The sequence below is a fragment of the Gobio gobio genome (genome assembly GCF_949357685.1).
Source record: "Gobio gobio genome assembly, chromosome: 12".
NCBI classification, from domain to species: Eukaryota; Metazoa; Chordata; class Actinopteri; order Cypriniformes; family Gobionidae; genus Gobio; species Gobio gobio.
In genome coordinates, this window is record NC_137105.1 from 56,629,941 (window position 1) to 56,656,873 (window position 26,933).

General features: G+C 44.5%; 1 protein-coding gene and 1 pseudogene across 2 annotated transcripts in view; both read left to right on the forward strand.

Annotated features, from left to right (window-relative positions):
- LOC307134801 (stonustoxin subunit beta-like) overlaps positions 1-587 on the forward strand; it is a 15,532-nt pseudogene extending 14,945 nt beyond the window's left edge. The window contains exon 4 of the transcript in view: positions 1-587. This exon is cut by the window's left edge and continues 223 nt beyond it. The product of the transcript in view is annotated as a stonustoxin subunit beta-like (transcript).
- Positions 588-959: 372 nt separating this feature from the next.
- LOC307135126 (mitotic checkpoint serine/threonine-protein kinase BUB1-like) lies at positions 960-26,510 on the forward strand. Its single transcript, XM_079831322.1, has 25 exons — positions 960-1,157; positions 2,703-2,762; positions 2,846-2,987; positions 3,078-3,274; positions 3,630-3,670; positions 3,748-3,830; positions 6,155-6,192; positions 6,319-6,494; positions 6,566-6,666; positions 6,886-7,094; positions 8,229-8,281; positions 8,373-8,489; positions 9,251-9,352; positions 9,468-9,543; positions 9,629-9,698; positions 11,974-12,148; positions 12,220-12,280; positions 14,649-15,430; positions 15,679-15,828; positions 17,073-17,173; positions 17,267-17,428; positions 21,495-21,652; positions 22,095-22,272; positions 25,798-25,904; positions 26,217-26,510. The coding sequence occupies exons 1-25, from the start codon at positions 1,135-1,137 to the stop codon at positions 26,410-26,412; spliced, it is 3,558 nt and encodes a 1,185-aa protein (XP_079687448.1). The 5' UTR covers positions 960-1,134; the 3' UTR covers positions 26,413-26,510.
- The last annotated feature ends 423 nt before the right edge of the window (positions 26,511-26,933 follow it).

The following is a 26,933-nucleotide window of genomic DNA, read 5'->3' on the forward strand; positions in this document are numbered from 1 at the left end:
AATCAGCAGGAAAGGAGAGAGTAAAGACTGTGTGTTTGGATACAATGACAAATCCTGGAGTCTGATCTACTATAATAACAGATTCTCTGTCTGGCACAATAATAACAGGACTGTTATCCCTGCCATCCGTTCATCCTCTAAGAGAGCTGGAGTGTGTGTGGACGTGTCGGCCGGCACTCTGTCCTTCTACAGCGTCTCTGACACACACACACTCACACACTTACACACATTCAACACCACATTCACTGAACCCCTCTGTGCTGGATTTACGGTTTATTCTTCAGTGTCTCTGTGTCAGATTAAATAAACACACACACACACACGGACTTGTAAATCCTCTTTCTAACGTCCACATGCACACAGACTCAAATCTCACTTAATTACAGTTTTATTTTTTTCCCTCCATTATGTTGCAGTTATGAATCTAGATTCATCACACACACACACACACACACACACACACACACACACACACACACTGCTCTGAATCTGTAATAAGGCTGTAATAATATTGATATATTATCAGATTGCTTTAATATGTATATTGTAAACTGATCATGAGATGTAATAAAGGACTGATTGATTGAATCATGAAGTGGTTTATGAATGATTGATGTGAACTGATGACAGTATGAATAATCATGAATGTGATGAGATCAGCAGAATGAATTCTCTCAGAATCACTGAGTCTCTCTTTATTTATGTATTTTCTGTCGGCTGTGAGGTCTGTCCTGCTCTTTCATGTGAAGCTGGAAATCTCAAAACAGTTTCTGTGATGATCCGGAGAGCACGTGTTCATATTTTCAGAGCGTCTTTAACGCCAAACAGGAAACTCATGAATATTCATGTAAGCTCCGCCCAGCGCCACCCAGAGCCATAGAGAGGGCGGAGCCACCGAGTAAACGTGACGCGTTGTTGTGTCGGACTCTGATTGGCTGTTGAGCCACATGAAGGCTAATGATTGGCTAAGCTGTACATTTGAAAACATGTCGTTGTTGCAGTTCTACAGTTAGCAGAGCGGGGCTAGTTAACGGAAATATTAGCGATTAATATTGTTATTAACGTGTTTTAAATGAGTCTCGTTTAACCGTAAACATTCCCCCACGGACTTTCTGTGTTCAACAAGAAGAAACGATGGACATTAATTCTTATTTTCAGTAAGTAGCGTGTTAGCATCTGACCGAGAGTGTGTGTTCGTCCTGATGATGTTTATGATTCAGTTCGGTTATTAATATGGGACAATATCATGATGTTTTGTTCTATATAACACAACTGTGTGCCTCCCTTCTCTGGGCTTGTGTGTTTTAATATATTTTCATACATCTATGACAGTCTTTGAGTCTCTTGTGCTCATGAATCTGATCATAACTCCAGTAAAACAGTGAAATATTCCTCCAGTGTAGATCAGCTGTTCACACACACACACACACACACACACACACACACACACACACAAACACTCCAGTGTAGATCAGCTGTTCACACACACACACACACACACACACACACACACACACACATACTCCAGTGTAGATCAGCTGTTCACACACACACACACACACATACTCCAGTGTAGATCAGCTGTTCACACACACACACACACACACACACACTCCAGTGTAGATCAGCTGTTCACACACACACACACACACTCCAGTGTAGATCAGCTGTTCACACACACACACACACACACTCCAGTGTAGATCAGCTGTTCACACACACACACACACACTCCAGTGTAGATCAGCTGTTCACACACACACACACACACACACTCCAGTGTAGATCAGCTGTTCACACACACACACACACACTCCAGTGTAGATCAGCTGTTCACACACACACACACACACACACACACACACTCCAGTGTAGATCAGCTGTTCACACACACACACACACACACACACTCCAGTGTAGATCAGCTGTTCACACACACACACACACACACACACACACACATACTCCAGTGTAGATCAGCTGTTCACACACACACACACACACACACACACACACACACTCCAGTGTAGATCAGCTGTTCACACACACACACACACTCCAGTGTAGATCAGCTGTTCACACACACACACACACACACACACACACACACACACACACACACACACACACACACACACACACACTCCAGTGTAGATCAGCTGTTCACACACACACACACACACTCCAGTGTAGATCAGCTGTTCACACACACACACACACTCCAGTGTAGATCAGCTGTTCACACACACACACACACACTCCAGTGTAGATCAGCTGTTCACACACACACACACACACACACTCCAGTGTAGATCAGCTGTTCACACACACACACACACACACTCCAGTGTAGATCAGCTGTTCACACACACACACACACACACTCCAGTGTAGATCAGCTGTTCACACACACACACACACACACTCCAGTGTAGATCAGCTGTTCACACACACACACACACACACACTCTATGTGAATATATAGTAAAGTGTGATTTATTCCTGTGATCAAAGCTGAATTTATCATCATTACTCCAGTCTTCAGTGTCACATGACCTTCACTAATCATTCTCATATGAGGATCTGATGATCAACACACATTTATGATTATTATCAGTGTTGAACACTTTCCTCTACACCAATCAGGCGTAACATTATGACCGGTGAAGTGAATAACACTGATGATCTCTTCATCACTGCAGGGCGTTTGAGCTGAGCGTGCGCAGCTATGCTGGAGATGACCCGTTAGACCCCTGGGATAAGTAAGAACATCTTTAATGTCTTTATCATAGCTGTGATGAAATGATCCCCTCTCTGTCTGTCACTCATGGCTGGTGTGTGGCAGGTTTGTTCAGTTTCTGGAGAGCAAGCTGTCAGTGGAGGAGAGGAAGGGTTTGTCTGTGGTGCTGGAGCGCATCGTTCAGACCTTCCTTCAAGATGAGCGGTACCACAACGACCCGCGATACGTCGCTCACTGCGTCAGATGTGTAGGTGCACTCTTGCTCTCTCACACACACTCTTCTGAAGGCAGGATCTGGCTCTGTGAGATGAACACACACCTGCCTCTCTCTGTCCAGGCCAATTTCTACAGCGACCCGATGGAGGTGTACAGCCATCTTCACGGCCGAGGCGTGGGGACGCAGGCGGCGGCGCTGTATATAGACTGGGCTCATCAGTTTGAGAAGAGAGGGCAGCTGTCCCAGGCTGAGATGGTGTACCAGAGAGCGCTGGAGAACAAGGCTCAGCCGCAGGACAGTGTGATGCAGCAGCACAGGTGAGAGACACTGAGCCTCTCCATATCCATATTCTGATATTACCATGACCTTTTATATATCAAAAGCTCAAGGGAAAGTTGATTTCTCAACTCATGACCCTTTTAACCAATGAACATTAAACACACATGACTAAACATGCGTCATCGTTTTAAAATGCCCTCGTTTTCACAGTCCTCACTACAACACGACAACAAAAATGTATCCACTTTGGGAGCGTTTTCAACGCATGTGTTCGGTCATAATTTAATTCAACACAAAATCAAACATTGAATGCGTAGAGGCGGTAGAAATGTAACGACACAGATTACAATCACAGGAAGCGGTGAATAATGCAGCATCGTGATGTGTTTGCAGGCTCTTCCAGGGCCGGATGAGCGCTCCGACTGCAGCATCAGGTACAGTAACTCTACACATCTCTACACCGCTGTACCACGAGCCGTAATCCTCACACTTCTGCCTCTTCATCTCTCAGATCCTGTGCGGCAGCCGCTGCAGAGCTCACAGCTGGTCAATCAGAACCCTCGACAGAGAGAAGCGCTTCAGCCACAGGCCAAGGTACAGCCGCACCAGAACACTTCATGAGGCCCGTGGGCTTATTTTACCAGGCTTTTGATTTCATTAGTGATGTTGATCATGCTTCTTGTCAAACATTTCTAATCATAACGGGCCATATGCATATCCAGTAGTCATGTATGCACTTTACTCCAACTCTTCTGAAGTCACATGATGCTGTGTGTGAGAATCAGACCCATATTTGCTGAATGTTTTGTTGTCGAGCTCTCTTTGGCACGATCGTGAGAGCTGCAGCAATGCTTGATTGATTCGTTTGAAATCATTTGATTCAGTTCTGATTGATCTGTTCATGAATCGGGCCGGCTCTTGAGTTGAACTCAAACTCCAGTCTCATTGGTTAACAGAAAATGCATCGTGTGTGTGTTCCTCTCAGTGCTTTTGTGTTTTTCTTGAAGCTTGAAAGCTTCAGACGTGCTGCAGTTTCATGGATCAACACTGATCTCAGATTCTCTGTGTACAGTAGAAAGTCATGCGTCCAACATGAGGCTGAACATTAACAGTGTTTGCATTTCAGTGTTCAAATTAACAAAATTGTTACCAAAATGAACTTAAGACACCAAAATTAACAAAATTGCCATCAAAATGAACTTAAAAGCCACTAAAATTAACTAAATTGTTATTAACTACAACCCCAAATCAGAAAAAGTTGGGACAGTATGGAAAACGCAAAAAAAAAAAAAAAGAAGTGATTTCTAAATTTACTTTGACTTGTATTTCATCGCAGACAATATGAACACAACATATTTCATGTTTTGTCTGGTCAACTTCATGTCATTTGTAAATATGCATCCTTTCCTGTCATTCAGACCTGCAACACATTTCAAAAAAAATTGGGACAGGAGCAGTTTAGGGCTAGTAATGAGGTAAAATGGTTAAATAATGATGTGATTTGAAACAGGTGATGTCAACAGGTGATTGTAATTATGATTTGGTACAAAAGCAGCATCCAAGAAAGGTCTAATCCTTTAGGACCAAAGATGGGCCGAGGATCGCCAGTTTGCCAACAAATTACGTGAGAAAATTATTGAAATGTTTAAAAACAATGTTCCTCACAGAAAGATAGGAAGAGATTTGGATATTTCACATTCAACAGTGCATAACATAATTAAAAGATTCAAGGAATCTGGAGGAATTTCAGTGCGTAAAGGACAAGGGCGCAAGCCTAAGCTGAACAACCGTGATCTCCGATCCCTCAGGCGGCACTGCATCAAGAATCGTCATCATCTAGAAGCCATATCACCACATGGGCTCAGGACTACTTTGGCAAACCTTTGTCAAGTACCACAATACGTAGTTACATCCACAAATGCCAGTTAAAACTGTACTGTGCCAAAAGGAAGCCCTATGTTAACAGTGTCCAGAAGCGCCGTCGACTTCTCTGGGCTCGAGGCATCTGGGATGGACCATCACACAGTGGAAACGTGTACTGTGGTCAGATGAAGCGGTATTTGAGGTATTTTTTGGGAGGAATGGACGCCGTGTGCTCCGGACCAAAGAAGAAAAGGATCATCCAGACTGTTACCAGCAACAAGTCCAGAAGCCAGGGTCTGTCATGGTATGGGGTTGTGTCAGTGCCCTTGGCAAAGGTAACTTGCACTTCTGTGAAGGCACCATTAATGCTGAAAAGTACATAGAGATTTTGGAGCATAATATGCTGCCTTCAAGAAGACATCTTTTCCAGGGACGTCCATGCATATTTCAACAAGACAATGCAAAACCACATTCTGCACACATTCTGCAGTCCTGGCTGCGGAGGAAGAGGGTTCGGGCACTTGACTGGCCTGCCTCAGTCCCGACCTGTCTCCAATAGAGAATGTGTGGAAGACCCCGAACTGTTGCCCACCTTAAGACTTGTTTGCAGGAAGAATGGGACAAAATTACACCTGAAACACTTCATCACTTGGTGTCTTCAGTCCCTAAACGTCTTTTAAGTGTTGTGAAAAGGAATGGCAACATTACAAAGTGGTAAATGCTTTACTGTCCCAACTTCTTTTTTGAAATGTGTTGCAGGTCTGAATGACAGGAAAGGATGCATATTTACAAATGACATGAAGTTGACCAGACAAAACATGAAATATTTTGTGTTCATATTTTCTGCAATGAAATACAAGTCAAAGTAAATTTAGAAATCACTTCTTTTTTTTTTCTTCTTTTTTTTGCGTTTTCCATACTGTCCCAACTTTTTCTGATTTGGGGTTGTAATAAAAGCCACTAAAATTAACAAGATTGTTACCAAAGTGAACTTAAAGCCAGCACTAATCTGTGGGAAGCTGCATTTGGAGTGACCTGAACTGTTTCTGTTGCAGGATCCTGATCCCTCTCCTGGTCCACGAATGGTGCGCATGTAAGTGTGTGTGACATTAACTTCCTGTTGAACAGTGAGTCTCAGCGACCTCTGGCTGTGCAGTGGCTCTGATGATGATGATGATGATGATGATGATGATGATATTGATGATGATCGCCTCCTCAGCATCTCTCGCTCTGAGAATAACCCGGTCCGGCCGGCCGGCGGCAGCAGTGTGGAGTGTGTGTCCATGTACTGTGTGAATGAGCTGCAGTGTGAGGGGTCAGAGCTGTGCTTCGAGGAGCTCAGAGCCAGACGCTTCTTCACTAAACGCAGACAGCAGGAGGAGCAGCGGCGACTGGGTGAGGAGAGCTTCCCTTCACACTAGCATGAGCCTCAGCCGCCCAGTGTCCTAATGAGTGTGTCTGATCAGCCCAGGAGCAGCGCAGGATCTGGGAAGAGGAGGAGGAGGTGAGGAAGATGAAGCAGCTGCTGGAGGATCTGGAGAAGAACGTGACTCTGGACCCGCAGACGGTGAGATCCAGATATCCTGACTAACACACACTCCTGATCTCTGGGTACAGCAGCAGGAGTGTGTTCAGGCCAGAGCTGAGAGATCAGGAGTGTGTTCAGGCCAGATCCAGATATCCTGACTAACACACACTCCTGATCTCTCAGCTCTGGCCTGAACACACTCCTGCTGCTGTACCCAGAGTCAGCTGATGAATGCTGGTTGTTTCTGCTGATGTGCAGGAGCAGTGGAGAGCAGTGGTGCAGCGAGGCGATCCTCCAGAGCCCCTGTGGTCCTCCAGGCCTCAGACAGGACTGCAGCTGCACACTGAGACCGCCGCAGGGCATGCTGGGACAGAAACCGTCACCCGGTCCTGTAGAGAGAGTGTGGGACAGATGGACGGGTCAGAGAACGAATCCGTGACCCAGAGTGAGCCCGAGAGCAGAGACCCGTGAGTGTCCAGCGCACAACACACACACACACACACACACCACGGCTCCGCACCGCCCTCGGGTTTAGAAGAAATATCGTGCTGTAGTGCTTTCTGTCTCAATGTGCTGTGTTCACAGAGGTGGAGCTACACCCAGAACACTGCACTCATCCACACTCAGTGTTTATCATTTGCTGTGTTTTAAAGCCTTGCTGGTTAAACATTTGATCCGCGTGCTGGTGTGAGCGGATACACCCGAAGCACACACACTAAAGCCTGTCACACACTGCAGTGATCCTTCACATCTTATTCTGCTTATACTGGCAAATACACACATGGTTTGCATCAGTTATGTGTAAAGTGAAAGTAAACGGTTGAGAGAAGCCTTAAAGGAACACGCCCACTTTTTGTGACTTTAGCCCTATCCGCACATGATTAGTTTTATCTGGACCTCGTGTGATTTAGAAATTACTCCCCCACATCTGAGTTTTGCGTGGCGCATTCGCACGGGATAAACTGTGATTTTACTCCGGATATGATGTCAAGACTTGTAAATGTTTTTTCGTTATAGATATAGATGTATGAAATTATAAACAGTGTGTGTGACTATGTGTTACGCAGCGGCTGAAAATAGTCCCAGCGCTCTCTGTGTGAGACTGAAGTTAGCCCATCTTCAGCCGCTGTGTAATATCACTGCGCCGCTGCACTCATGGGGCGGCTCACAGCTCTTGATTATTACGCCAGAATGAGAGAATAGTTCCTGACATATCTGCCTAGACAATTACAACTTCTCATTTTCCATCAGTCTTAGTACACGATGGAACTTTACACATCACAACATGTAAACAGGAGAATGTTGGCGTTATTTTGTCACTAATTGAGCAGTAGGCTAGCTGGAGCCATTTACCTCCAGTCTTTGTGCTAAGCTAGGCTAGCAGTGTGTCAGACAGAGTTGTGGCACGGAGATGAGAGTGGTGTGTATGGACTGATCTAACTCTGGGGGATATGGGGAATAATCACAAAAGGTCGGCTTGTCCTTAAAGGGATAGTTCAAGCAAAAATGAAACGTCATTATTTACTCAAGTTGTTCCAAACCTGTATTGATTTCTGTCTTGTGCTGAAGATATTTTGGTGTGTGTGTGTGTGTGTGTGTAGTGTGGTGTGTGATCAGGGAGACGCTGATGATGCGGATGGGGCTGTTGCAGACAGTGAGTATCTCTCCTCATGTTTACTCGGTCCTGTAGAGCTGCTGTACGTCCTCTCACTCCATCTCTCTCTATCTCTCCCTCTTTCTCTCAGTGTCATGTGGTGCTTTCAATCACTCTCATGTTACTCCAAACACGTCTCTGGGGTTCGTTCACGCCACACCGTCCCGTGTTCTCCCTTCTCCCACTGTCAACACACGAGAGGCTTTGGGTAAGAACACACACACACACACAGAGACAGGGGGGGGTTTGTGAAATGTGAGGACATTCCATAGGCGTAATGGTTTTTATACCGTACAAACCGTATTTTCTATCCCCTTACACTGCCCCTACCCATCACACACTCATACACATACACACACACACACACACACACACACACACACACACACACTGCCCCTAAACCTACCCATCACAGGAGGCTGTGCAGTTTACTTTCTGTGAAAAAAACCTCATTCTGTGATTTATAAGCATTTTGAAAAGTGAGGACATGGGGAACGTCCTCATATTTCACCCTCTTTTTGTAATACCCATGTCATTATACACATTTGTGTCCTGATATTTCACAAAAACATGCCCACACACTCTCTCACACACACACCTGATTCACAGCTGGAGATCACGTGTTCGCTTGGGCCAAATGTGGGGCTGGACGGTCTTTATTTTGTTTATATATAAATAAAAGCTGAATTATTATAATGAGGAATATTGTGACGGGTTCCTGAAGAAACTCAAGATGGAGGCGTTTCAGGAGTTCAGAAACACTGAGAGAGAGAGAGAGAGAGAGAAGAACACACACACACTAAAGACAGATGAACATGGAATAAAGCAGAATTTAATCTAATTGGCCGCCCAGCCCTGTGGAGTACAGCGATCGCGTGTCTTGATTCGGTGCACTGCTGGTGTTTTGTGTGTGTGTGTGTGTGTGTGTGTGTGTGTGTGTCTGCTGTCATTGATGTGTGTGTCCTGCAGGTGTGATCATGGACATGTTTCAGGCCCCCACCCTCCTCCAGGAGTCCATGTTCAACAGCATCATTCAGCCCGAGGACAGCTTTGAGAGGAGCTGCAGAATCAGTACGTCCTGCTCTGAACACACACACACACACACACACACACACACACACTTGAGCTCACAGTAGTGTGAGAAGTCCTCTTGTGGTTGTTGAGCTCTGAGTGTGTTGTTGTTCAGGTAGCGCCCCCTCGTGTGGTAAAGCCCCCGGCACGACCCCGTTCATGATCTACAGAGATGAGCAGGAGACCGGAGGGTGAGACAAGGCTGTCCTTCATTCAGTAATGTGACTCTCAGTCTGTCGTGGACTCTCAGCGCTCTGACTGTGTTCTGTCCTTCAGTTCTGATCAGGCCAGAAGCGGACCAGCGGCGACCCGAGCGCTGACCCAGATCCCCGTGTCCAAAGCCAACGTGAGTATGGTCAGCATCCACCTGTTCTTATGTGGATTTGGGCACTTTATTAAATAAAAAATGTTGGATGGAAACGCAAAAATGCTTCTGAATTCTGAAAAATTTACAAAGTTGTGCTTCTTTGTTAAGAAGCCGTGCGCATAAACTACGATGGAGACACATTTACCGAATAAATCCCTCAATGTGCAGCAAGAAACTCACATGACTGGAGATTTGGAGAACTGGAGCAGGGTTTCCGCAGGTCTTAAATTCAATATCATGGCCTTAAATCAGGGCTCTATGATTTCTGCGATGCAGATAATGTGGGTGGAATCACACAATCCGTTCATAAAAATTTAATTTACTGTATAAAGTCTCAGAATTTGTCAACATTAGGTCAGTCTCTTAACCCTCTGGGGTTCTTCGGGTCAAAAATGACCCAAAGCGTTTTATAATTTTTTTAAAAAAATCGTAGCTTCATCGGAATGGTCCGAAACTTGGTGACTTTATTGGTACTTGGTATATGAGCACCCAAACAAATTGGGGACAGGATTTGAAAAGTCTAAGTGGTTGTAAAAAAAAAAAAAAGTCTCACACAGGACCTTCGGGTCAAATGACCCCCATAGGAAATGAATGGGAAATTGGCAAAAATATGAAAATACAGAGGTTTTTTTGTGCATACAATATACAAATCAGCCAGGATGCAGAAAAAAAGGACTCAACAGTGAAGGGGTGAATCTCTAAAACATCAAGAGTGAAAAACAGACAAAACTCTCACACACACAAAAACACAATTAGCTTTTGGAATGGCACGCGTTCATTTGTGTGTGCGTGTGGTTTTTCTGTGTATAAGTGTGTGTGTGTGAGTTTTTTTTGTCTGTTTTGCACTTTAGAGATTCACCCCTTCACTGTTGAGTCCTTTTTTTCTGCATCCTGGCTGATTTGTAGATTGTATGCACAAAAAAAACTAATTTCCCATTCATTTCCTATGGGGGTGATTTTTGTCAACAGTAGGTCAGTCTCTTAAAGGGCCAGTTCACCCATTAATGAGAATTAATCCTGTGATCATCTCTCCTAATGTCGCTCAAACCCGTCAGACTTTCCTTCATCATATAAAGCCATCGAGTCTCTTGGAATAATCTGCTCGATCCGTATGGATCAGTTTTACCATCTCTAAATGAACTTTCTGAAGTGTCAGTTTTCTTTAATTGGTCTTAAATTGACCTTCATAGACCTGCAGAAACCCTGTGGAGTAACCAGTGGACCAATGGCATCGCAGCGTCTCAGATGTTGGTTTGGTGGATCTGAAACGCCGGAGTCAAAGTGCATCGGTCAGAATGATTTGGTTTAATTCCTCCAGAAGCGATTTCCCAAACACCAGCATCCCAGCGTGTGTGTGTGTGTGTGTGTGTGTGTGTGTGTGTGTGTGTGTGTTTCGTCTGACGCTCTTGAGACAACACTCCTTTATGATGGAGGGAAAAAGAGCCCGATTGCAAGAAACTTTTTATTTCTACGTTTTATTTCTGATATTTTGAGTCCGTTTCCACAGGAAGTGATGATTTTGTTCTCTTGAACACATGGGATGGAAACGCTGCTGTGTTCACAGAGGTTTTGTGCTGTTGTGAACTTCTGTTGTTTCTTGAAGTAGAGACCAGGAGAACTTGGAGAGGTTTTTCAGCAGGATTCTTTATTGAGAAAAACGTGCTGTCTTTCCGCTGAGGTTCCAAGTCTGACTAAAGCCAGTTGAACATTGTATTTTATCTACATTTCAAGGGGAGGGATTATACAGCAGGGGAGGAGACACTCTATGCAATACAATGCTTGATTTAATCAGCATAAGTGTCAATCAAATGCATAGATTCAATCAGCCTACCACTCAGGGGCTCCAAAAGTCATTAAAGACAAATGGTGCTCATTTTAGAAACAATGAAGAGAACAGGAACAGGCCTGGAAAATACAGGTTTTGGGAAACCTGCCCAGACAGAGCATCACCAATCTCTGAGTTTATGCTAAATAGTCAGGAAGTGCATAAAGACAAAAGACTTAATGTCTCAAACACTTACACGGTCTTACGTAATCTCCTTAGAATTTCCTCAAGTTTACTTCAAAATGTAAAACACAAATATAGATAATGTTTTCAGTTATATTCTATTACATTGGAACCTAGATATAACAATGTATAAATTTGTAATCCCACAGTGCCCAAGTGAAACTCTAATCTCATGGCTAAAGCGGGCAGTAATCAGCCTGTGTGGCCACAGGAAGTCGTGTTCTTGACGGTGTTTGTCTTTATCAGGACACTCCCATCAGCACCGAGTCCATGACGGACGAGAGCACCATGTGGGGCGCGAGGAACATCTCGGTCGGCCCATGTCCCAACCACACCCGCGACTTCACCCTGTCCGCTCACATGGTGTCCACACCCCTCCACCCTCACGCTCCACACACCTGGGATCTGGAGCAGGGGCAAGGTATGCCACCACACACTGATTATCTGCTGCTCCTGTTCTTCTGGACTTGATTTGTGACTCTCGTCTCTCAGAGGAAAATGCGGCCAGCGGTTCGGAGGAAAACCCTTACGTACGCCAGCCCACTAAACTCAGGTATCGCCCTCACTTCACTCTCCAGTATACCTGTGTGTCTTCTCAACGGTTGAATGCTTTAACACATGTGCCCGGTTGCATAAAGCACCTTCAGTTTTCCCTCAAGTATGAACTCAAGGGGCGATTTCCCCTTACCTAAGAGAATAACTGAAGGGTGTTGCATATAATATAATAAACATTGAAGTGTTTCACGACAGCGATCCTGGATTCACGTTATAAAAGTCTTGTTGCCATAGATACACAAAATGCTGCGTTCACACCAAACGTGAATAGAGCGGCAAATTCACGTCTAGTTTGAAGCTTGAACTTTGAATGCATTCGAGCTTCCAAAGCGAGATGGACACGCGTATAAAGCAAGAGTTTGGAGAGAAATTGACGCGCGTCCTTTTGTGCTTTTCATAGTGGTTGTGCAGCCACGAAATTTAAAAATACTACTGTTATTGTGTCACGAAATGTAGTTTTAAGAGTTGTTCAGTGGAGAATGTAGTAGTTTAAAGCTCAAATCTGTGGTTTATTTATAAAGATAGCGCCTATTTAAGATGTTGTGAGATCCCGCCTGGAACAGCCTCACCTCGGCTAGTCCTCCTGACTTTAGCCGCTGCTAAACCAGACATGTTTAAATTCACAATCTATAGCTTCAGTTCTATTATATGAAACATAAAGACATTAATGACTTGTTATAACGTTAAACGACGACTTTAATTCTGTGAGTTTTTCTTCATCTCGTTCAGAAATGTACGCATGACTGCAAGTGTTCAGTGTCAGTGGTTGAGATGTGTGATGGTCAAATCTGTATTCTTTCATCGCTAAGATGGTCCAAAGGGTTTTCCCTATCCCTAAAAACTCTTCTTGGCACATAATGATCTTCAGCTGGTTCAGACATGTCGTCTTATTTTTGTCCGCATTACTCTTAAGGTTACGATTTCCAGACCTTAAGTTATACTCAGGGAAATGACCATTAAGGGGTTTTATGCAACACTTAACGCTTTTTAAGGGATTACTGAAGTGAAAAAACAGCATTTAAGGGGAATTCTAAGTGTTTATGACGTTTCACTTAAAGGGTTAGTTCACCAAAAAATGTAAATTGTGTCATTAATGACTGAGCCTCATGTGGTTGGACACCCGTCAGACCTCCGTTCATCTTCAGACACAAATTAAGATATTTTAGTGTAAATCTGATGCTCTGAAAGGCCTCCATTGGCTCAATGCACAGTTCACTCTCAAGACCCTTAAAAGACACTAAAGACGTCGTTACAAAGTCCATCTCACTACAGTGGTTCTAAAATAACTTTATGAATCGGCGATAATAGTTTTTGTGCGCAAAAAAACCCTAAATAACGACTTATATAGTGATGACGATTTCAAAACACGGCCTCATGAAGCTTCGAAGCGTTATGAATCAGTGAGTCGATTCAGCAGTTTGGCGGTTTGACACGCGATCCGAATCATGAATCGACTCACTGATTCATAACGCTTCGAAGCTTCATGAGGCCGTGTTTTGAAATCGTCATCACTATATAAGTCGTTATTTAGGGTTTTTTTGCGCACAGAAACTATTCTCGTCTTCATAAAGTTATTGTAGAGCCGCTGTAGTGAGATGGACTTTGTAACTTTAGTCTTTAGTGTCTTTTAAGGGTCTTGAGAGTGAACTGTGCATTGAGCCAATGGAGGCCTTTCAGAGCATCAGATTTACACTAAAATATCTTCATTTGTGTCTGAAGATGAACGGAGGTCTGACGGGTGTCCAACCACATGAGGCTCAGTCATTAATGACACAATTTACAGTTTTGGGTGAACTAACCCTTTTAAAGGTTTTTTTCTGCAATACCTTTAGGTTTACGGGAAACATAAGGGCCAACTTAAGTCAAGTCAAGTCAACTTTATTTATATAGCGCTTTTAACAATGTCGATTGTTTCAAAGCAGCTTTACAGTGTTAAACAGGAAAATAATGCAGCATAATTTTATTCAGCTGTACAGCCATTCTGGAAAAATTTCAAGTATCATACAGTGACAGTGTGGGCTTTAGATCAATAATTTGATCAGTAATTTAGTTTAAATGGTTAATTTAGTTTATTATTTAGATGTATTTCGATGTTTAGTTGAAAAATTTAGTGTCCCCAACTGAGCACGCCAAGCCAGAGGCAACAATTTAAGGGAAAATTACACTTAATGTGCTTTATGCAATGGGCTTGAGCTCATTTTTTATTTGGTAACACTATTTCAATGGTCCACTTTAGACATTCTAGTGGACATTGAAATTGCAGTATGCAGCTTGTTTTGCAGCACTGAAGTGGGCTTTTCATGCCAAGGCTTCTGTGTGAGCCGATGTGTCTTGTAGCTGACGGGTCGCTGTCTCTTTGCCCGCAGTCCAATCATGGAGCAGAGTCCAGTGGAGGAGAAGCCGTCTGAGCTGGCGGAGTGCAGCATGCGGGCTCAGGGCACGATCGTTGGCGAGGGCGTGTCGATGGCTCAGCCGAGTCAAGGGCTTTCCCTGGCCCAAAGCAGCTGCAGCAGCAGCAGGCACCCGCTGGCCGCCCTGTCCTTCCCTGACCACACGGCCCTGAGGACGCAGGACCAGTCCATGAGCAGCAGGCCGAGCTGGAGCATCTACCAGAGTCCACAGAAACAGCCCGACCCAGATGTCCCGCTCGAGGATGTTCTCCAGCCCAAGAGCTCCTTTCACACAAACCCACTGGAGATGCAGGATGATCTCATGAGTCCGAAAGCTGCCCCGGGACTGAACTGGTTCCAGGTGGACGGCTCGGCCCACGCAGCAGAACCAGATCTCGATGTCATGATGAGTCCGGCTCCGGTGGTCACTCGTCCCGCCTGGACCATCTACCAGAGCCCGGAGAAAGCACCCAGAACAGACTTCCTGTGGCCCACGAGCCCAGAGCCAGCGCAGGATCCAGACATGGAGGATGCAGACGTTCTGCTTCCCGAAAAATCCTTCCAGCAGCGCAAATCAGGAGTGAAAGCCCTTCAGACGCTGCATGAGTCTCTCTTAATGAGTCCGAGACCAGCCCCTGCCCCGGAGGACTGGTTCTGCAGCCCACAGCGGACCACAGAACCGGACGTCATGGCCAGCCCACCGCAGAGCTCCAGGAGACCCACTGCTCCCATGAGCCCCATGGACACGTCTAGAGCAGGTATTGCTGCCCGTTCATGCTCTTTATAATGGTTTCCTCATCATGTGGAGATGGTGGTCTAGTGGGTTAAACCATGGAACTGATATGCAGAAGTTGCTGGTTCGATCCCAGCGGACACCACCAGTGTGTCCTTGAGCACTTTACTCCGTGTTGCTCCAGGGGATTGTCCCTGTAATAAGGGCACTGTAAGCCGCTTTGGATAAAAGCGTCTGTCAGAAATGTAAATGTAAATGTGGTTGTTCCTGCAGTCGATGTTCATCTGGTGTCGGACCCCTGGGACGAGGAGCTGATCGTGTCTCTGCTGTCCAGCCTGCAGCCGCCTCTCTCCTCACACCCCAACCTCACCGTCTGGAGCTGCCGCCTGCCCACCATCACACCCAGAATGACCGTCCAGATCGGTATGACCTCAGCACCAGTCCTGCGTCTCACGGGTGTATCTGTGACCCTTGACCTCAGCACCAGTCCTGCGTCTCACGGGTGTAATAATACACGGGGTCAAAATTATAAATTTTTCTTTATGCCAGAAATCATTAGGATATTAAGATCATGTTCATGACAATATTTAGTAAATGTCCTACTGTAAATATATCATAAATGTATTATTAGTAGTAATATGCAGTGCTAAGGGCTTCATCTGGACAACTTTGAAGGAGATTTTCTCAATATTTAGAGATTTTGCACCCTCAGATTTTCAAATATTGTCCTAACAAACCACACATCAGTGAAATGATTTATTGATGTATAAATCTCAATTCAACCTCTTAACTGTCACCCCCCTTTTTGAGAATACACATGAAAATGCACCATGCAAACTTAAAGGGCTGTAATTCAAGAATGCTTTGGAGTATAGCTATACCTAAATTTGGTCTTGTTTTAAAGCAGACCCTCGGCAGATTATTGCTGAAGTGAAAGCAATTCAGAATATGAAAGTATGAAAAAGTTATGGAAGTCTAAATTTACTGTAAATAAATTATTTTATATAAAATATATATTTTACAAAAATGTTTTACTCTAAAATTACTATGAAATCAAAGCCATATGTCTAACCAAGTTTGAAGTTGATATCACCAAAATGTAAGTCCCCATGAGATGTTGTTTAGGAGCTGTACCAAAAATAGCCACTGGGTGTCATTGAAATTCCATTGATTGTTTTTTTGATGCATTTTCCTGTAAATTTCTGTCCAAATGTCACTTCCATCACAAAACAGTCCCCAAATATGGAACCTTGAGACTCAGACCTTTCTGACGATATGTGTTTTGTCAAGATTAGAAAAGATTTTGATGATAAAGTAGTTAAAATAAATGTTGTAAATATGAAACATGACGCCGCCCACTAGGGGGAGGAGCCAGCTAGAAGAATTTAAAGTACCATTTCCATGGTAACGCAACGTCCCATTTCAAAATGGTTTCCACAGGATGAATTTTGAGTCAGTAAGCTTTCGAATGATACCTAATTTATGATAATTACTCAAATATATGATGTGAAAAAAAGACGATCAAAAAAACAGCGGCAGCGGGGCGGTGACAGTTAAGAGGTTAAAGACCCTTATGACTGGGTTAGTGCTCCATGTGGTCATGTGATGCTTCACTTCCTGCGGTCTCTGCTGAACGAGCTCCATGTTGGTGTGAATGTCGCCCTCAGCTGGAGAGTCGCTGCGAGTGGACTTTGTTCTGGGACGGGGAGCGTTTGCCACGGTCTACCTGGCCACCAACCTCATGACCACACAGAAGCTCTTCCTGAAGGTGACACACACACACACACACACACACACACACACACACACACACACACGTGTGATGGACCGGTTCATCAGCTCGTGCTCTTCCTCTGTGCAGGTCCAGAAGCCGGCGAACCCATGGGAGTTCCACATGGACAGCCAGCTGAATGCCCGTCTGCAGCCCAGCGTGCGCCACCTCTTCAACACCATCTACTCCGCCCACCTCTTCACCAACGGCAGCGTGCTGATCGGAGAGCTGCACAACTGTGGCACACTGCTGGTGAGGATGGCATCATCAGGCCATGACAGGCAACATTAGCGGCGGGAATCTTAAAGGGTTAGTTCACCCAAAAATGTAAATTGTGTGATTAATGACTGAGCCTCATGTGGTTGGACACCCGTCAGACCTCCGTTCATCTTCAGACACAAATGAAGATATTTTAGTGTAAATCTGATGCTCTGAAAGGCCTCCATTGGCTCAACTTTACACTCTCAAGACCCTTAAAAGACACTAAAGACTAAAGTTACAAAGTCCATCTCACTACAGCGGCTCTACAATAACTTTATGAAGACGAGAATAGTTTCTGTGCGCAAAAAAACCCTAAATAACGACTTATAGTGATGACGATTTCAAAACACGGCCTCATGAAGCTTCGAAGCGTTATGAATCAGTGAGTCGAATCATGATTCGGATCGCGTGTCAAACCGCCAAACTGCTGAAATTTGGCGATTCAAACCGCTGAATCGACTCACTGATTCATAACGCTCTGAACCGCTGAATTGACTCACTGATTCATAACGCTCTGAACCGCTGAATCGACTCACTGATTCATAATGCTCTGAACCGCTGAATCGACTCACTGATTCATAACGCTCTGAACCGCTGAATCGACTCACTGATTCATAACGCTCTGAATCGACTCACTGATTCATAACGCTCTGAACCGCTGAATCGACTCACTGATTCATAACGCTCCGAACCGCTGAATCGACTCACTGATTCCTAACGCTCTGAACCGCTGAATCGACTCACTGATTCATAACGCTCTGAACTGCTGAATCGACTCACTGATTCATAACGCTCTGAATCGACTCACTGATTCATAACGCTCTGAACCGCTGAATCGACTCACTGATTCATAACGCTCCGAACCGCTGAATCGACTCACTGATTCCTAACGCTCTGAACCGCTGAATCGACTCACTGATTCATAACGCTCTGAACCGCTGAATCGACTCACTGATTCATAACGCTCTGAACCGCTGAATCGACTCACTGATTCATAACGCTCTGAACCGCTGAATCGACTCACTGATTCATAACGCTCCGAACCGCTGAATCGACTCACTGATTCATAACGCTCTGAACCGCTGAATCGACTCACTGATTCATAACGCTCTGAACTGCTGAATCGACTCACTGATTCATAACGCTCTGAATCGACTCACTGATTCATAACGCTCTGAACCGCTGAATCGACTCACTGATTCATAACGCTCCGAACCGCTGAATCGACTCACTGATTCCTAACGCTCTGAACCGCTGAATCGACTCACTGATTCATAACGCTCTGAACCGCTGAATCGACTCACTGATTCCTAACGCTCTGAACCGCTGAATCGACTCACTGATTCATAACGCTCTGAACCGCTGAATCGACTCACTGATTCATAACGCTCCGAACCGCTGAATCGACTCACTGATTCATAACGCTCTGAACCGCTGAATCGACTCACTGATTCATAACGCTCTGAACTGCTGAATCGACTCACTGATTCATAACGCTCTGAATCGACTCACTGATTCATAACGCTCTGAACCGCTGAATCGACTCACTGATTCATAACGCTCCGAACCGCTGAATCGACTCACTGATTCCTATCGCTCTGAACCGCTGAATCGACTCACTGATTCATAACGCTCTGAACCGCTGAATCGACTCACTGATTCCTAACGCTCTGAACCGCTGAATCGACTCACTGATTCATAACGCTCTGAACCGCTGAATCGACTCACTGATTCATAACGCTCCGAACCGCTGAATCGACTCACTGATTCATAACGCTCTGAACCGCTGAATCGACTCACTGATTCATAACGCTCTGAACCGCTGAATCGACTCACTGATTCATAACGCTCCGAACCGCTGAATCGACTCACTGATTCATAACGCTCTGAACCGCTGAATCGACTCACTGATTCATAACGCTCTGAACCGCTGAATCGACTCACTGATTCATAACGCTCCGAACCGCTGAATCGACTCACTGATTCATAACGCTCTGAACCGCTGAATCGACTCACTGATTCATAACGCTCTGAACCGCTGAATCGACTCACTGATTCATAACGCTCTGAACCGCTGAATCGACTCACTGATTCATAACGCTCCGAACCGCTGAATCGACTCACTGATTCATAACGCTCCGAACTGCTGAATCGACTCACTGATTCATAACGCTTTGAAGCTTCATGATGCCGTGTTTTGAAATCGTCATCACTATATAAGTCGTTATTTAGGGGTTTTTTGCGCACAAAAACTATTCTCGCCGATTCATAAAGTTATTGTAGAGTCACTGTGGTGAGATGGACTTTGTAACTTTAGTCTTTAGTGTCTTTTAAGGGTCTTGAGAGTGTAAAGTTGAGCCAATGGAGGCCTTTCAGAGCATCAGATTTACACTAAAATATCTTCATTTGTGTCTGAAGATGAACGGAGGTCTGACGGGTGTCCAACCACATGAGGCTCAGTCATTAATCACACAATTTACATTTTTGGGTGAACTAACCCTTTAAGGCACTTTACGATTCGATCCGATTCTGGGAGTAACGATCCGATTCCCAAAACGATTCTTAACATACATTTTTGGTAACTAATTATCCTGCTGTGCAAATTCATGAACTTTACATTTTAACCAAAATTGGAGCTAAAATGTGTTTTGTTTTTAGTTAGAATATCTGTTTGACAGTATTGCCATATTAAAAATGATTATGAAGATTTCTTTCAATACTTTTATTTTATTAACAAAGTTATATTCAAGATTAACAAGCTCTAATGAAACATAGTTAGCCAAAGAACAATCATGAAGAATAAACAGTTCTCAATTTACAACTATGACAATTTTTCAGTTTCTTTAGAACATTTTAACAAAAAATGTCTTTAAAGCAAAAAAAAAAGTTTACTTTGGTTAGAGCCACAAAAAAATCTTTCAAACTTCGGCTAATGCAGAAGAAGAACAACTTTAGCGCTCGCTGAGAAGCCGAACTCAGTGTGTGTGTGTGTGTGTATAACATCTCACATGAGAACCTGCCGAGCTGCAACAGTCATGAGACATTTAACCAATCACTCGCCAAAACAAGCCTTTGTTCAGAATTTTCCATTCGTCTGAAACATTGTGCAGTATTTCAGCAATATTCCATATCATATTTCATAAGTCATTCCAGAAATTATGCCACAGATGTTGGATGGTTTATGTCCCAGCCACCGCATCGGAGACAGTGGAGTGTTATTGAGCATTAATGGCAAGGAAAGCGCCGTATAGCCGACTTGAGCAACACTGCGTTATTTTGGCTCAGAATTTCGTTTGTTTGAAACATGAACTTAATTTAGAAATGCTTCTGAAATTAAAAACTTTGCATTTAATAAGCAAAATACATTATTGAAATGTGGAGAGACAGAGCGGCCAGAGAAGCGGAGGAGCGACTGCTGTGAGGCGTTTGAGCAAAACTGCGGAAAAACTGCAGAAGCGTGTGTGTGTTGAACCCTCTCACCGGGAAAAGTGTCCCCATGGGTGAGACGCCCCTGAGCAGGTCATAGTTCGTCCATTTTATCTTAAACGAAGCCAATTCACCAGCATACGAAAGTTCACTATCAGCGGGTTGTTCTGTTTGGCTGGTGACCACGCACGCGCACACACACACACACACACACACACACACACACAGCGGTGAAGTGGCCGTTTGAATTGAACACAGAATCGATTCTGAATTGTTGGATAAAGAATCGCGATGCATCAACCTTTTCTCCCACCCCTAGTCAACATGGACGCCCACTTCCTGGAGCAACACAATGATCCCCCGCACGCTTTACTGCCGCTTTAATTCTAAACCAAATGCATCCAATGAGCTAAATCAGATATAGACCGGCCTACACAAACCAAACACCATAGTACAGGTCACATCTGCACAACACACAGGGCTGTGAATGCAGACCGTCATGATGAAGGCGTGACTCCAGCGCTCGCTTCAGTGTTCCTCATGTGTGTGTGTGTGTGGCGGTTGAGCAGCACACACACCTGACCCTGCTTAATGAATGTCCTCATCCCTAACCTGAGCTGTCGTCCCCCAGAGCGCTATAAACCTGTACAAGAGCCGCGGTGAGAAGCTGATGCCGCAGCCGCTGGTGCTGTACTTCACGGTCTGCATCCTGCACATGGTCCAGCAGCTGCATCAGGCCAGCATCATCCACGCCGACATCAAGCCCGACAACTTCCTGCTGGGAGAGAGGTGCGTGTGTGTGTGTGTGTGCGAGTGTGTGTGCGAGTGTGTGTGCGAGTGTGTGTGCGAGTGTGTGTGCGAGTGTGTGTGCGAGTGTGTGTGCGAGTGTGTGTGCGAGTGTGTGTGCGAGTGTGTGTGCGAGTGTGTGTGCGAGTGTGTGTGCGAGTGTGTGTGCGAGTGTGTGTGCGAGTGTGTGTGCGAGTGTGTGTGCGAGTGTGTGTGCGAGTGTGTGTGCGAGTGTGTGTGCGAGTGTGTGTGCGAGTGTGTGTGCGAGTGCGAGTGCGTGTGTGTGTGTGTGCGAGTGCGAGTGTGTGTGTGTGTGCGAGTGTGTGCGAGTGTGTGTGTGCGAGTGTGTGTGTGCGAGTGTGCGTGTGCGCGAGTGTGCGCGTGCGTGTGTGTGTGCGTGTGTGTGTGTGTGTGTGAGAGAGACTGACCCATCGCTGCTCTGCAGGTTTCTGGAGAACGACTGCTTCGAGCCGGATCACCTCGGGCACGGCCTGGCTCTGATCGACCTGGGCCAAAGCATCGACATGACGCTCTTCCCAGAAGGCACTGCGTTCACTGCCAAGTGCATGACCTCGGGCTTCCAGTGTGTGGAGATGCTGAGCGGCCGACCCTGGACCTATCAGGTAACCATCAGCACGAGAGCCAATGAGATCAGCCGCTGAGGCTCTCTGGACTGGAGAAAGTTGGGACAGTATGGAAAACGCAAAAAAAAAAAAGTGATTTCTAATTTTACTTTGACTTGTATTTCATTGCAGACAATATGAACACAAAATATTTCATGTTTTGTCCGGTCAACTTCATGTCATTTGTAAATATGCATCCTTTCCTGTCATTCAGACCTGCAACACATTTAAAAAAAGTTGGGACAGGAGCAATTTAGGGCTAGTAATGAGGTAAAATGGTTAAATAATGATGTGATTTGAAACAGGTGATGTCAACAGGTGATTGTAATTATGATTTGGTACAAAAGCAGCATCCAAGAAAGGTCTAATCCTTTAGGAGCAAAGATGGGCCGAGGATCGCCAGTTTGCCAACAAATACGTGAGAAAATTATTGAAATGTTTAAAAACAATGTTCCTCAAAGAAAGATAGGAAGAGATTTGGATATTTCACATTCAACAGTGCATAACATAATTAAAAGATTCAAGGAATCTGGAGGAATTTCAGTGCGTAAAGGACAAGGGCGCAAGCCTAAGCTGAACAACCGTGATCTCCGATCCCTCAGGCGGCACTGCATCAAGAATCGTCATCATCTAGAAGCGATATCACCACATGGGCTCAGGACTACTTTGGCAAACCTTTGTCAAGCACCACAATACGTAGTTACATCCACAAATGCCAGTTAAACTGTACTGTGCCAGAAGGAAGCCATATGTTAACAGTGTCCAGAAGCGCCGTCGACTTCTCTGGGCTCGAGGCATCTGGGATGGACCATCACACAGTGGAAACGTGTACTGTGCTCAGATGAAGCAGTATTTCAGGTATTTTTTGGGAGGAATGGACGCCGTGTGCTCTGGACCAAAGAAGAAAAGGATCATCCAGACTGTTACCAGCAACAAGTCCAGAAGCCAGGGTCTGTCATGGTATGGGGTTGTGTCAGTGCCCTTGGCAAAGGTAACTTGCACTTCTGTGAAGGCTCCATTAATGCTGAAAAGTACATAGAGATTTTGGAGCATAATATGCTGCCTTCAAGAAGACATCTTTTCCAGGGACGTCCATGCATATTTCAACAAGACAATGCAAAAGCACATTCTGCACACATTCTGCAGTCCTGGCTGCGGAGGAAGAGGGTTCGGGTACTTGACTGGCCTGCCTCAGTCCCGACCTGTCTCCAATAGAGAATGTGTGGAAGACCCCGAACTGTTGCCCACCTTAAGACTTGTTTGCAGGAAGAACGGGACAAAATTACACCTGAAACACTTCATCACTTGGTGTCTTCAGTCCCTAAACGTCTTTTTAAGTGTTGTGAAAAGGAATGGCAACATTACAAAGTGGTAAATGCTTTACTGTCCCAACTTTTTTTGAAATGTGTTGCAGGTCTGAATGACAGGAAAGGATGCATATTTACAAATGACATGAAGTTGACCAGACAAACATGAAATATTTTGTGTTCATATTGTCTGCAATGAAATACAAGTCAAAGTAAATTTAGAAATCACTTCTTTTTTTTTTTTTTTTGCGTTTTCCATACTGTCCCAACTTTTTCTGATTTGGGGTTGTATAATCTATAATAAGAGTGTGTATGACAGCATTAAGGCCCTGTCACACCATCACATGACCACTGAAATGATAAAGATATAGTTCTCAATATAGGGACAACTGCAACAATGAGCAATTAAACACACATTACGATGATTTTAGGCAAATGTCTGAAAAATCATAGTCATTTGCAATATGATTTAATGTTTTGACCAGTTGGTGGTGCTGTGACCAAATTACAATATAAATGACATACAAAGTTTGGTGTAAATAATATGGTGTCAATATGTCATGGCATTGCAGGGACAGTCATTTTGGCATCAGAAAGATAAAAAAATAGCTATGGGTTGCGCCAGTCGATCGCCGAGTGCCATCATTCTACGTCATCAACATAGAACGCAAACAAAATGGCGCCGCCCATTGTCCAAATATGTAATGGATTTTTTAAAAACGTGGATCTTTCATGGGTTTTCTCCTACATATTTCTGTAAGAGACATCATTTATGTTATATTAAGCCATACACGTCTTAACACCAGGAGATCCCTTTAAGATTATGCAATTACAATTTTGGTGAAGATCTGGCAAACAGTCTAGGACGAGTTAGAAAAAGTAGTTTTTTTTAAAAGAAAATCAAAATGGCGGACAGGAAGTTCAGCCGAGTATGGCAAATTAGGCATCTGTTTTCTCGGCATGACTTAAAGGATTAGTTCACTTTTAAATAAACTTTTGCTGATAATTTCCTCACCCCCATGTCATCCAAGACGTCTTTCTTTCTGCAGTCGAAAAGAAATGAAGGTTTTTGATGAAAACATTCCAGGATATTTCTCCATATAATGGACTTCAAAGGGCTCCAAACGGTTAAAATTCAGTTTCAGTGCAGCTTTAAACGACACCAGATGATGAATAAGGGTCTGATCTAGACAAACCATCAGCTTCTGTGAGAAACCAGCAGTATTTATGCTATTATTTTACCTCTTATCAGACGAGCGTGATCATCTCTGAGCTCAGACATAACTTCCGCTAAGTGAGGTCAAAATACGAGCGTGGCCATAGATGTATACGTAGATGCCTCATTAGCGCTTGCACGGTTCAGTAGAATGAGGCATCTACTGTCGATATATCTATGACCACGATCATATTTGACCTCACTCTCCGGAAGTTATGGCGGAGCTCAGAGATGATCACGTTCGTCTGAAAAGAGGTAAAATAATAGCATAAATACTGCTGGGTTTCTCTCAGAAACTGATGGTTTGTCTAGATCAGACCCTTATTCATCATCTGGTGTCGTTTAAAGCTGCACTGAAACTGACATTTGGACCTTGAACTGTTTGGAGCCCATTGAAGTCCATTATATGGAGAAAAATCCTGGACTGTTTTCATCCAAAACCTTCATTTCTTTTCGACTGCAGAAAGAAAGACATGGACATCTTGGATGACAGGGGGGTGAGTAAACTATCAGCTAAGGTTTATCTAAAAGTGAACTAATCCTTTAATGTATTACAGTAGGCTAATTTAATCTGAAGTTATTCACATTTTTGGAAATAGCGTTGACCACAAGGTGGCGCTGCTCTGAAACTCTTTGAGTACCTCCAGGACATGGTGCTGAAGACACGTGCCAAGTTTTGTAATGATACACCAATGCCTTCGTGATATTAAAGATGGCCGATATGGGGAAATTGGGAAAGAAAGAGACAGTTTTGTGATTTTTGGCCAAATGTTCCGTTATAGGCAAAGATGTCAGTTGTTCAGATCTCCTGACCACTAGATGGCACTGTGCTGAAACTCTGCAGCTCGCCTCAGCTCATGGTTGCTGTAACACTAAGTTTTGTCAGAATACGCTAATATTTCATGATTCTAGCCTATATGGAGCATTTAAAGTGAATAATAAACTGATCGTGTGGACGCTGGTTGGCTGGCTCAGTGAAGTGTTTGACTCTCTCTCTCTCAGACGGATTATTTCGGCATTGCCGGGACGGTGTACTGTATGCTGTTTGGGACCTACATGCAAGTTAAAGAGGAAGGCGGCGTTTGGAGGACGAATGGTGTGTTTAAGAGGTAAGCTGAGTGTGTGTGGAGGACGAATGGTGTGTTTAAGAGGTAAGCTGAGTGTGTGTGGAGGACGAATGGTGTGTTTAAGAGGTAAGCTGAGTGTGTGTGGGGGATGTGCTGATCTCAGCATTAGGAGGTGTTCACCCCCTCTCTCTCTCTCTCTCTCTCTCTCTCTCTCTCTCTCTCTCTCTCTCTCTCTCTCTCTCTCTCTCTCTCTCTCTCTCTCTCTCCTGTCTCTCTCTCTCTGTCTCCCTCTCTCTCTCTCTCTCTCTCTCTCCTGTCTCTCTCTCTCTGTCTCCCTCTCTGTCTCTGTCTCAGGATGGCTCACGCTGAGCTCTGGCAGGACTTCTTCCATGCGCTGCTGAATGTGCCGGCCCATGGCCCTCCGCTGGCTCTGCTGGGGCTCCGGGGCCGGCTCTCTGCGGTCCTGCAGCAGAACTACAGTGGGAAACTGCGCAGTCTGAAGAACCGGCTGGTGGTGCAGATCCTGGAGGCGCGCTCCTCACGCAGATGAGCTCTCATGGCTCGCTTTTAAACTGTAAAAAAAGCCAAATCCTTTTTTTTTTTTTGTGTAGATTTCAATAAATCTTGGATCATAAATCCACTTGTTTGCAGTTTATCTTTGACTAGATGATGCTGGACAGGAAAAGGTTCTAAAGTTATTGACTAGAAGTGCTGTATGCTGGCCAGACCAGTCATTTGGCGGCCATTTTGTGAAGAGAAACTACACGCCTGCACACACACACACACACACACACACACACACACACACACACACACTCAAGCGCTCTTGCCTACAGACTAAACACGTGATGCTAACGTGCTCGCAGATTCACGTTTATTAAAGTTTACATGAAGAAGAAAACGGTGTCGTTTCAAAACTATTTCAGAGTTTGCGTTCTCAAGCCACTAAACACTGTTAAAGGTTTTCTCTTTTAGTTGAAAACGGTGTCGTGTCAGTGACCTAAAGTAAATTACTAATGATTATTACAACGGAAATAAATCCATCAAAAGCTTCCTTCAGCTGGACATTAT